Source organism: Macaca mulatta, chromosome 5 (genome assembly GCF_049350105.2).
Source record: "Macaca mulatta isolate MMU2019108-1 chromosome 5, T2T-MMU8v2.0, whole genome shotgun sequence".
NCBI classification, from domain to species: Eukaryota; Metazoa; Chordata; class Mammalia; order Primates; family Cercopithecidae; genus Macaca; species Macaca mulatta.
In genome coordinates, this window is record NC_133410.1 from 193,452,658 (window position 1) to 193,465,143 (window position 12,486).

At 52.8% G+C, this 12,486-nt stretch overlaps 1 protein-coding gene across 3 annotated transcripts; it reads left to right on the top strand.

Annotated features, from left to right (window-relative positions):
• The first annotated feature begins 8,499 nt into the window (after positions 1-8,499).
• Positions 8,500-10,961, top strand: HELT (helt bHLH transcription factor). 3 transcript variants are annotated; one of them, XM_002804279.4, is made up of 4 exons: positions 8,500-8,960; positions 9,393-9,497; positions 9,749-9,845; positions 10,279-10,961. In XM_002804279.4, the coding sequence occupies exons 1-4, from the start codon at positions 8,934-8,936 to the stop codon at positions 10,776-10,778; spliced, it is 729 nt and encodes a 242-aa protein (XP_002804325.1). In that variant the 5' UTR covers positions 8,500-8,933; the 3' UTR covers positions 10,779-10,961. The 3 variants fall into 3 exon arrangements, with proteins under 3 accessions (XP_002804325.1, XP_014995045.1, NP_001180664.1); XM_015139559.3 differs by having other exon boundaries at positions 10,282-10,961; NM_001193735.1 differs by having other exon boundaries at positions 8,934-9,092; positions 9,626-9,845; positions 10,279-10,778.
• The last annotated feature ends 1,525 nt before the right edge of the window (positions 10,962-12,486 follow it).

Below are 12,486 nucleotides of genomic sequence, written 5' to 3' on the forward strand. Positions count from 1 at the left end.
TTCTCTCCTGGGCACCCTGACCTTGTCCTTTGAGCTCTTGCTTTTTGTTTTGTTTTTATTGTTGCAGTTGTTATTGCTGTTGTTTTGAGACAGGATTCCACTCTGTTGCCCAGGCTTGAGTGCAGTGGTGCAGTCACAGCTCACTGCAGCCTTGACCTTCCAGGCTCAAGCGATTCTCACAGCGCAGCCTTCAGGTGGCTGGGATCAGCTAATTCTTAAACTTTTTTTTGTAAAGATGGGATCTTGCTATGTTGCCCACACTTGTCTCAAATGCCTGGGCTCAAGCGATCCTCCTGCCTTGGCCTCCCAAAGTGCTGGGATTACAGGCATGAGCCACCACACCTGGCTCCTTTGAGCTCTTTTTAAGTGATTTCATCCAATGTCATGCTCCCTGTCCTGCAGCTGACACTGTTATCCCTGACCTTCAGTTTTACATCTCAACTGTCTTCCAGGCATCCATTAATGGGGTGTCCATTTGAACTTTAGAATAAATATATCCAAAATTAAAGGAATCATTTTCTCTTACTGTCCACATATACATACCCACCTCTTGAAAATGACTTTGTCTTCCTCCTTATTGCCGATATTAATCAACAGAGTCATCACCTAGTCCATTCCCAGACAGGAAAGCCAGCAATCATCTTTCCTATTCTTCTCCCACCATGTTTAATCCTCCAACCAGTTCTTCCGATTTTATCTCTCCAACATGCTCAGCCCATCCCTAACCCCAATTCAGAACCTCATGGTCTTTACCTGAACCACTGTGGCACAAAGAAGTTAAAATCTTTGGTGCCAAGTCCACCACCCCTCATCTTTGCCCCCTGACCTGACCCTTCATTCACTTTCTACCACACTCTCCCTCACAGTTCTAGTAAGACTGCGTGTGGTTTCCCAAGATCAAAGAGCTCATTCATGCCCCTGTGCCCTTCCTCATGCCAAACCCTGTCCTGAAAGCACCCTTCCCACCTGTCTTTGTGTGGTACCCTCTTACGCACTGCAGTGGGTCGGATGGTTTCCCGCCTTCCCCCGCTGCACATATATGTCCACCTGGAACCTGAGAATGTGAGTTGACTTGGAAAAAGGGTCTTTACAGGTGTGATTAAATTATGGATCTCAAGATGAGATCATCCTGGCTTATCCAGGCAGTATAAATCCAATGGCAAGGGCTGATAGGAAAAGAGAACATGGGCATGCAAAAGGGAGAAGGCGAGTGAGGATGGAGGTGGAATGGGAGTGATGCTGCTGCAAACTGGAGAGCCCCTGCAGCCACCAGAAGCTGGAGGAGACAAGCAGCAAAACCTCCCCTAAAGCCCTCAGAGGAAGCATGGCGTGCCACTGCCTCAGCTTTTGACTTGTGACCTCCAAAACTGCGATGGGACACGTCTGCATTGTTTTCATTCTCCAGGTTCGTGGTGATTTGTTACAACACCTCTAGAAAACTAATATTCTAATTCTTCAGGACTCAGTTCATGAAACACCTACTCCAGGAAGCCTTCCCTTGATCTTTCCGTCATCACCCACCTCTTGCCGGCTTATACTAAGTTCCCTTCCTGTGTCTGCCTCACTCCAGAAACTCCCCGAGAGCAGTGACTACATCCTGCCCCCATGGTAATATGGGATCCAGCACCGATCCAGGATTTAGCAGGCACTCGCCCAGATCAACGCATGAGCATCTCAGCCCCTGTGCCCCTCTTGGTCCAGGTGTGATGCCAGGTACCTCACAGACACCGCTGCATTGAGTCATCTCAGCAAGCCTAGGAGGTGGATGCCATCATCACTGCTTTACGGTTGCAGAAACAGACTCAGCAACTTGCCTGAGACCATTCAGTGAGCAGAGTCAGGATATATATCCAGATCTCTCCATCCCAGGTCCTGGCCAGCATGAGCACGACATGTTCAAAAGTTCAGTGGCAATTAGAAAAAGAGGAGAAATTTGAGGAGTTCAAATTATGAGCCCCAGAAAACAGATGAAATCTTTCTGTGAAGTGCTGACTTCACCTCCCTGAGAGCCATAAAAAAATGCCCCTCAACACAGTAAGCCAAAGCTCTGCAGGGCAATGACTGCTGGATGGTTGCTCCAGTTAACACAGTGCAAGAAGTTGTAACTATCAGCCCAAAGGAAAAAGGCAGTGGCCGAGAATAACCAGAGCCCATAATGAACACAATTAATGGCACCTGCAACACGCTTTCTAAGTGATGTTAACATCAAAATATGGAAAGAAACACCTCCAGCTATCCTGCTGCCTCCCTCGAAGTATTCTTTCTCAATCCTTATATGTATGCTCCCTCCACTTACTGCTTTTATTTTTCTAGAGACAGAGTCTCACGGTGCAGTGGTGCAATCATGGCTGATTGCAGCCTCTAATTCCTAGGCTCAACTGATCCCCTCACCTCAGCCTCCTGAGTAGCTAGGACTATAGGCATGCACCACTGCCATGCCTGGCTAATTTTTAAATTTTTTATACAAACAGGATCTCATTATGTGGCCCAGGCTGGTCTCAAGCTCCTGGGCTCAAGCCCTCCTCCTGCCTCAGCCTCCCAAAGAGCTAGGATTACAGGTGCAGGCCACTGCTTGGCCCTGAGTGCCTTTTAAAGTCCAAAAATAGGCCAGATGCGGTGGCTCACATCTGTAATCCCAGCATTTTGGGAGGCCGAGTTGGGTGGATCACCTGAGGTCAGAAGTTTGAGACCATCCTGGCCAACATGGTGAAACCCCGTCTCTACTAAAAATACAAAAATTAGCTGGGCGTGGTGGTGTGTGCCTGTAATCCCAGCTACTCAGGAGGCTGAGGCAGGAGAATCGCTTAAACCCAGGACCCAGGATTCTGAGGTTGCAGTGAGCCAAGATCATGCCAATGCACTCCAGCCTGGGCAATAATAAAACTCTGTCTCAAAAAAAAAAAAGTCCAAAAATAAATTGTAAAATGTGACCAAGTGAGAGACTGCCTACAGAATTTGCTGCAAAATTGATGCCAAAATAATTCTTGAAGTCCCCATCCCAGTTTTTCTTCATTCAACAAAACTATATTGAGGCCAGGCAAGATGGTTCAGGACTATAATCCCAGCACTTTGGGAGCCTGAGGTGGGAGGATTGCTTGAGGCCAGGAGTTTGAGATGAGACCCTGTCCATACAAAAAACAAAACAAAAAATAAAAATTAGCCAGCACAGTGGCATGCACTTATAATCCTAGCTACTCAGGAGGCTGAGGAAGGAGGATGGCTTAAGCTCAAGGGTTCAAGGCTACAGTAAGCTATGATCTCACCACTGCACTCCAGCCTGGGCGACAGAGCAAGACCCTGTCTCAAAAACAAACAAACAAAAAACACAACGCAACAACCATTTTGAGCATCTCCTACTTGCAAAGTCTGGAGCGACATGCAAGAAATAAACTGTTGCATACAGGAGTAGGCAGAAGTCCTGGAAATATCCTCTGGAGTGTTTGAACAAGGAGTGCTGCAAAACCCATCTTGTGCATAGGAAGATTTTTCGTCTGTGCAGTTAATTCATGCCAGTTAGGTCAACCTGAAAGTTCCTTCACCTTTGCTCCCCACTATCCTTCTGGGGTGGCCAATCCCCCCATGGGATTTGCTCGTCGGGTAGCCAGGGTGCCTTCCAGCTGCAGCTGCAGCAGTGCTTCTCAAACTCTGCAATGCACACCCCAACTGGGAGTGTCGTTCAAATGCAGGTTCTGATTCAGTGAGGTCAGGGGAGAGGCCTATGATTCTGCATTTTTAACGAGCTCCTGGGTGGTGAGATTCTGCTGTTCTGAGGACCACATATCCCGTAGCAAAGAATCAGAGCGCTTAGTTTTTACTTAAAACAAACCCAACTTCTGGAGGCATGAGATTCTAGTGGAGTGTGTGTAACGCTCCCAATGCTTCTTCCAAAGGCTGGAGAAGGTGAAAGCACTTGAATCATTTGATAGGTTGTGGTGTTGATGAGCGACTGTGGTCACTGCTGCTACCTTCACTGCCAGGTACTAAACCTAAAAAGAGCACTGGAAAGCAAAGAACTAAGCTGCTCAGAGACAAGAACAGAGGGGCTAGAAATGAAAGCCCTGGGAAATCCCCTCGCATTGGACTCATGTTTCTCATGTCTCTGGGCTCCTTTCAGGCCTGGGCTTCAGAGAGCAGCACACACCTTCAGTGTGTGTCCTCGTGGTTAGAGAGATCGAAGTGCTCCCCAGGAGCCCTCTCACTGCCACCTGACTGCACCAACAAGCACCTCCTGGCAGGCTCTTCCTGGTGGCATCGCTGTTGGGTTGAGAATACTACTGGTGACCAGAGTGCAGAGGAATTAGAGGTGCTGAGAAGGAAAGTCCAGAGAAGCTGCCAGCCCAACGGGATAGCCAGTGCCACCCACGGCTGCTGCGACAGACATTGGGAGTGACTGTTGTGTGGAGACTGCTGTCCTGGGACCATCAGTATGAATACTTTTTCCTTCTTCAAGCGCACATTTGTAATAGGCAGGACCAAGTCCCTTTCTGCTTGGAATTGCCAGCTTGGACTCACTGTGGGTGCTCACCATGTGCCATTACCACGGGACTCATGAAAGGTAGAAAAAGGAGTAACGGGGGCATAGACGCAGCCGATGCCTCCTGGCAATGATGACACACACACACACACACACACACACGCCACGTGCAGCAGGTGTCCCACAGAACGGCTGCCAGCCCTAATCACAGGAATCTGACCAGTCCTCCTTCACAGTGACAGGAGGAAGCCAGCCTTCCTCCTCAGCCCTGGAGGAGTTCACACAGAGAATCAACAAATGCTAAATGGGAGACTTCAGGCAGCCGCTCCTCGTGGTACCCCAGGACCCTCGAGCGTGAAGTGGGGTGCTGGAGCCATGCTCCTGTGGGCCCTTCCAGAGGGAGCAGCCTGACATCCTGCTCACTTCATAACAGAGCCCGGGAGTTGGGCTCCCTCCAGGCCTCATCTTCCCAGCACCTCAGAAGTCAGTAGGGCCAGCCATGCTGGTGTTCTCCTGCTCTCAGCCAGGGCTCCTCACATTTGATGAAATCTCCAGTACTGTTAATGTGTCTAGAAAGTCAACTTGTGTATTGCAGGCAGGGGTGGAGGGAGGGATTTGAAATTACCCAGAACTCTTTGTCTTAGTACAATTTGTCTAAAGTTACTGTATTATTTTCTTTCCATCCATCCACTTCCCCCAAGCCCACAAATCCTCAGTTTCTAAAAATTGGAAGGAAACACAAAAGAAACCATCTTTCAGTGTTTGCAATCTACATGTCAAACCTATGGGGCCAAAGAACTAATATTAAAAATAATGATAATGATAATCACAGTCGGCTTGTGATTGCTGTATTCTCCAGTAGAGGTCTTTAGATGCCAGGAGGCTAAACTCAGAGTAATATTTAGTAAGCACTGTCTAATTTCCAGGCAGTCTTGCTTCCTAGCTTTCTTTTGATTTTGATGCTAATATTTGCATCTCAGGATGCTGAGAGGGTCCTGTGATTAGAGCCCCTTTCAGCCTCACACACACTGGGAGTACACAGCTGGCCAGTAGCACTATGTGATGTCACCTGGGTGCCCAAAGGCCCCCATTCATTTGCCTGATTTAGGTCAATTAAACAAACTTCAGGAGGAATTACTGTGACTTTTTCAGGGGGGCTAGAGATTTCTCCGGGATGAGGGCAAAAAAATGAAATGAGTGGAAAAACCATGAAACAGTGCAAACTCCACGCTACCCTATAAAACACAGAAAAGCCACCACAGGAAAGATTTGCAGGCAAAATAAAACCCTAACTGCACCATCCAGTCTTCTTTTAGGTGCCTCGTCTGTATTTACCTATTCCACTGGAGTGACCAGCCGGTAACATGGTAGACACATTATTTCCATTTTACAGATGAGGAAACTGAGGGACAGTAGATTCAGGAGATGCCTCAAGTCTCGCCCAGTTGGTGGGCGGTGGGGCCGGGATCTGAACAGGCTGGCTGGCTCCAGCAAACCTCGGCTCTTCCCTACTCTGCTCTTATTTCGTGCGGTAACTAGGTCAGGATCAGGGAACTCCTGATCACCCCCCTGAGGAGGAGCAAAGAGAAGACAGCTATGAGGCGCCCCACTCTGGGGCAGCGTGTGTGACCCAGACCCGGGCCGAGAAGGGAGAAAGGAAGTATTTCCTTCCCTATCCTGAAGCGGGGGGCGTTCCAGGTTTCGCAGGTAGTGCTGCAGCAGCGGAAGGACCGGGCGAGGCTGCGCACCTGCGCCCAAGTCTCCACTCACCCGCCTTCCCTTGCCTCCTCACCTGCACGCGGGTACTTTTGGCCCTGGGCAAGCCTTGAGCCCAGCGCCGAGACCAAGCCCGGGAAATTAAACTGTGCATGGAATAAAATGTGGCCGGTGGAAGGTGCCTGCAGCTGGCGGTTAACACTGGCAGTAAGAGGATCAACGCCCGGGCCGCTGGCTTAAAAATGGGGGTGGGAGTGCGAAGTGTGCGCGCTCCCTTTTACCCATTCACGTTAGTTAATTTGGATGATAAGGGTTCGTGTTTAATCCCTTTGTGTGCGAGTGAATATCCTGAAATTGACAACCCCTGAGAGGGCACTCTCCGCTGGCAGAGTAACCTGGGAGGGTGTGGATCGTGTCCAATCTGGCGTGAAGCAGAAAAGAAACGTCGTGAGGAGACTGGAGGCAGGATATGAGGGACACCCTAGGGGCGCGAGGTGCAGACCGCGCCCTCACACCTCCCAGGCCGAAGCAGGTGAGCCGATGGCTTCCCGGAGGTCTGGCACCCCAGGCCTGGCTCTGCGCCCTGAGGCTTCCAGGTCCCACCAACGAGAGGAGAGCCGCCTACCCACCTCTGCCAAGGTCTAACGACCCCATTGGGGGCGCTGGGCCCTGCCATTGCCCTGCAGAGTAGAGAGAATATAGGCAGGGTCGGGGGCAGGCAGAAAAGAAGAAGATGTGAGAAGCGGTCTCAGCTGTTCCCAGATGGAGAAGATTAGAGAGGTGAGAGTTCGGTGGCTCTAGAAAGGGCCACAAAACAAAAATCGTCTGCAGGAAAGCTCACCCCACACCCACACCCCGCAAGCTCAGAGCCCCCAGAGTATGGGATCCGAGGCAGCAATTGTGAGCGAGGCCAGTCCTGGGGGAGGAGGCCTCTGGCCGCGGGGCCAGGCTGCCCGCAGAGGCGCAGGCGTCCAAGAGAGTTCCCAGCCGCCGCCGCCCCCCTCCTTCCCCTTGGGCCCGTCCAGCAAATTTCCTCCCTCGTTTCTGTTCGTGCCTTCCCTCCCTCCTCCTCCCCCCGATATTTTCGCTTTCTAAAACCATAAAAAAGAGATCAACTTCCCAAACTTCACGGGGCCCTTTTCAGTGACAAATATTGATGCCCAAAGTGTCTGCGCTCTCCCGCCCCCAAACGTTAAGAAAAGAGGGCCGCGAAAGGGAGACATAAAAAGTTAACAATGCTGTGAAAATATGTTTGCAGAAAATAGACAATCGTTGGATTAAACGTATTCAAGTATGAAATAATGCCTTTTTGTGTCAAAACTTGGGCGATGGGCGGGTACAAAAGTTCCCTGTGGCAGCTACTTGCTCCCTTTGTGAGCCGTGCGCTTTGGCGTCTCCACTTGGGCGCATTACTCAGAGCCCTCTAAGCGCGATTGTTTCTCCCTTTCTAATGACATTTACCGGATCAAAACATGCTGTTAATTCGATCAGAAGGCTTCACCCTCCCTGACAAAGCCACAATAATTTCTCCTGAAGTTTGTTAAATTGACCAAAATTAGGCAAATGAATAGGGGTCTGTAGGCGCCCCCTCTCGCAGGTGACGTCGCATAATGCTCGCCTGGGCCAGCTGCATTCCCCCTTTTCTTCTCGGCCCACTCTTCTCCGTGTTGCCCCCCAATCCTCCCACCCGCCCCTTCACACACAAACACACACGGACGCCCGCCAGTCTCTCCTCCCCCACCCTCTGGCATTATTAAAATTTAACCCAATGAAACTATTCATACTTTTCAATGGACATTTTCGTATAGGATAATAGGCTACAAATTGAGCCTCTTCCCCCTGCGAAGAGGGAGCCGGAGGGGGGGGGGGGGAGAGAAAAGAAAGCCAGCGACGTGGTCAGGGGGTAGGGGGGAGCGTCGCGTGCCAAACAGCGGCGGGAGGGGCGAGGCGAGGCGAGGCGGGAGCCTCGTGTGCCAGCCGCAGCCCCACACCTGCCGGGATGTCCGGACAAATAAAGCGGTGTAAACAAAAAGGGGGGAGAAGGACGTGTCAGCAAGTCGTGTGAGAAAAGCCTGGGAACAAACGGGGCGCCTCCGTCTCCAAGAGCTCTCCCTTGAACCCGGCGGAACAGCCTATTAAAGGCTTACTTAATTACTTTAATGACTCTGGACAGGCTTTAAAACGCACTCGGCGCTGGGACGGCGGGCTTGCTGGGATTTGTAAACAGGCGATCGTGTGAGACTCAGCGGTGGAACTAAAAGAGGCGACACTGTTTTGTGAGGGTCCTCGCCCCCCGGTGCCCGCGGCCACTGCGCCCCTGCGCTCCGCGCCCGCGACTGCTACAGGCGCTCGCTCGCCCGCCGGCCCGTTTACCGCCTCCTTTTCCCGCCGGGGCTGTTGCCATGCAAATGTTATTCCCGGGCCGATCACGTGTCCTTTGAAGGGCCACGTGGATTAACAAAGCTGATCTGCCCCCAGCTCGCCCCCCTCGGCTGCTAAATTTTTTTTCTGAACTTCTTTAAAACTGATCTTGAATGCATACATCCTCCAAACGCAGCTCCCCTAATCCTATGGAATAATTCAACTCGTGAATGCACTTGGAGCCCTAGATGGCCGCTTTATAAGGCAACCCTCGGAGCTGGGAGGCTGCAGTCTACCTGGGACACTCGAGGAGGCACACGAGGCGGAAAAGTGGACGGGTGCCCCGCGCCACCTCCTCTCCCGAGGGCGCGTACTAACCAGGATGTCAGACAAGCTCAAGGAACGCAAAGTGAGTCGGCTGAGCCCAAATGGCACTTGCGCCCTGGTGGTGGAGGCGTCTGACTCAGCGACCCGCCACTTGTGTGGACCGATGGCAGGGAAGTGCCTACACGGGACTTTGAGTGTGGAGGAATCTCGAGTGGTTTGGGAAGGGGGTGGGATACAGAGAGGAGGGTGCTGAACCAGGGAGACGTCCGTGCCCAGAGGCTGGTGGCCACCTCCCCAAAGGCCTGGGTAGGGTGGCTGGAAGGGGAGCGCGCCAGCGCGGTCGTGAGAGGGCAGAGCTCAAACGGCCCGAGCGTGGCGGGCCAGGAGTCCCTTCCTAGGGCGAATCTGAGCAGTGTGCGCGGCTGGAGAGGCGGTTAGCACGCAGCTGCTATAGCCGCGCCCTAGACGACTTCCCGGACAAAGCCATCCTAAACGTACAACCCTCTGTTCGCAGAGAACCCCCGTTTCGCATAAAGTGATAGAAAAGCGGAGGAGGGACAGGATCAACCGCTGCTTGAACGAGCTGGGCAAGACGGTGCCCATGGCCCTGGCGAAGCAGGTAACGTTGGCGGCCCGGAGCCGGGTGCCAGGCTTTGGGAGGCCTCTGCGGCCACTCTGCGGAGACGCCCGAGCCTGCAGACACAGAGGGCCTCACTTGCGGGCCCCTCTCAGGGAGCCTGAGCGCAGGGCGAGCCTCAGGAGGCTCTGGCGCAGATCCGCTGCCGCGCCCGCTGGCTGGTCCTCTCCAGAGCCACAGTGCCCGCCCAGCAGGCGCCGGGCCGCTGCGAGGGGCCCTTCCTCCTTTTGCAGAGTTCCGGGAAGCTGGAGAAGGCGGAGATCCTCGAGATGACCGTTCAGTACCTGAGAGCACTGCACTCCGCTGATTTTCCCCGGGGAAGGGAAAAAGGTGGGCACGGGTTAGGGAATGGGACGCCTGGGTCAGGCGCCTGCGCCACCCAGAGACCCTGGGGCTGGGAGGGGAGTGACTGAGCGTTCCCGAGAGCTCTACTGGAGCTCCACTCTCCCGGAGGGCAGGGGTCTTGCGAAGGCGCCTCTCCCGGCCCGGCGACAGCAAGGCGGCGAGGGAGAACTGGTTTCCAGAGAGGCTGGTTCCATCGCCTCTTCCCGGGTGGGGTGGGTGGGTGGGGTCAGGCTCTCAGGGAAAGGGGGCGTTTGCGCGTTCCTTGCCAGTCTCTAAGACTGCGCAGAGGAGAGGGCGGGCCTCAAATGGGAACTTTGGCCAGAAAATGTGGTGGGAGGTGCCCTGCACCCGCTCTGGGCTCCCGTGGCAAAGGGGCGCTCAGGGTGTGTCCGTCCTGTGGGCTTTCTCGTTCCTCCAGCAGAACTTCTAGCGGAGTTTGCCAACTACTTCCACTATGGCTACCACGAGTGCATGAAGAACCTGGTGCATTACCTCACCACGGTGGAGCGGATGGAGACCAAGGACACCAAGTACGCGCGCATCCTTGCCTTCTTGCAGTCCAAGGCCCGCCTGGGCGCGGAGCCCGCCTTTCCGCCGCTGGGTTCGCTCCCGGAGCCGGATTTTTCCTACCAGCTGCACCCTGCGGGGCCGGAGTTCGCTGGCCACAGCCCGGGCGAGGCCGCTGTGTTGCCGCAGGGCTCTGGTGCCGGGCCTTTCCCCTGGCCGCCTGGCGCGGCCCGCAGCCCCGCACTGCCCTACCTGCCCAGCGCGTCAGTGCAGCTCGCGAGCCCAGCGCAGCAACACAGCCCCTTCCTGACGCCGGTGCAGGGCCTGGACCGGCATTACCTCAACCTGATCGGCCACGCGCACCCCAACGCCCTTAACCTGCACACGCCCCAGCACCCCCCGGTACTCTGACGCCCACTCGCCCGCCAGATTTCTCTGCGCTTTGGGCGCTGCTTAGGAGAAATGCTGTATATATTGTACATATATTGTGTAAATATTGTACCCAAAAAAAACTGGGCGGGGGGAGGCAAAGAGCGAATGAGTCTTCTGAAGGATCTCCCCCTGGTAATAAACGTTTTCTGATAAAGACCCAAAGAGAGGGATTTATTTATTATCTTCTGCTCATCCCCAACCCATCCCCTCCGCGGTGCCAAGGGCGCAAGGCTGACAGGGCTCAAGGTAACAGCCCTCAGTAACTTGGTAAGCGGCCCGCTGCGGAGTCTGAGGGAGGCGGACGTCAAATGCAGGTTCAGACAGATATTCCAGGCGTCGCTGAAGGGCGGGATTCGCGGCTCCCTGCACCTGCCCAGCGCGCATCTTGAGCATTAGCCTCAGAGAAACAGGGGAGGCGAAGAACACTGCCCTTGGCTCTCAAGAAAATGCAAATTGAAGGACCTGCCCCAAACTGACTTAGGCGGACTGTTGCCAGCTGCGACCCGGCGCGCTTCCTACCCGGAGGCAAGTGCCCGACGCGCGCATCGCACGCCCGCGGGTCTGGAATGCGGCGACACCCGGGCCAAAGCCGGGGCGCGTGGCTGAGTTTACAGTCTTAAAAAACCTCTAAAAAAATACCGGAACCAAGTACAGTTCTGAGTTGAGGATTGGAAGCATCACTGCTGACAACTACTCAGCGCCAGAGGCTTCGAAGAAGCTGGTGTTGCCTTTTGCGCACAGAGCAGGCCAGCTTCGGAGGCGCTGGGCGTCTAGGCGAGAGATCCACACAGGCCGGGTTGGGAGACGCCCCTTCCCCACCCCGTAGGGGATTGTTCCCTACCCGCCATCCTCCACCTTTCGGCCACTGGTGCAGGATGGAGACCCTGGGCTCTCCGTTTAAGTTCTCAGGCTTGGAGAGAACAGTCCTCCTTATCCTTTCCCCAGTGTGATTTTTTTTTTTTTTTTTTTTTAAATCTCGCTCCACCCCGAAAGTGGTGAGGAAAGTTTGGAATCCAGGAAAGACTTGGCTAGTGATCTTTTAAGGGGATTGTGATTTTCAGTTCCAGGGCATCTGTGCCCTACCCACAAAATAGCGATACATCTAAAACGGCAAGCTAAAATCCTGTTTCTCTAAGACTCAAAGGGCAAAACAGGGCTCCCCGTCGTTTTATGTAAATAGGTAAAATAAACAATGTATCCAACTGGCTAAATTTGCGTTTGTGGGTATTTAAATTTTTCTTTGAACTTTTGTGCCTCATTAATTTTAATGCCTTTTAAATAAATAATTCGAAATTAGGTAGCACGTTTTCCTCTTTGTTTTCAGAGGCCATTCCGCTGAACTGTGGTGATTTGTCTTCTCCCAGATCCGCTGGAAGACTATAAATTAACTTATTCTATTTTCTCTGGACAGGGTTTAAGAAAGCTCTGACCTAGACTGTTTGCTGAGGTCATGGAATGGGATGACCTGCAATTTGTAAACCATCAAACTTCATTATGCACACAGGAAAAAAAAAAGAAGAAGAAGAAGCCCTCATTACATTGCTCGTAAAGTGAAAATTACACGTATATGTTTTGCCAGGAGAAACATATACTTTAGAAACGGTCTTGCTTGTGAGAGGTTCTTGAAATAACTTGTCTATAAAATGTGAGCTCTCTCCTTTCTATGAAGTGATAGAGCTGGAGCATG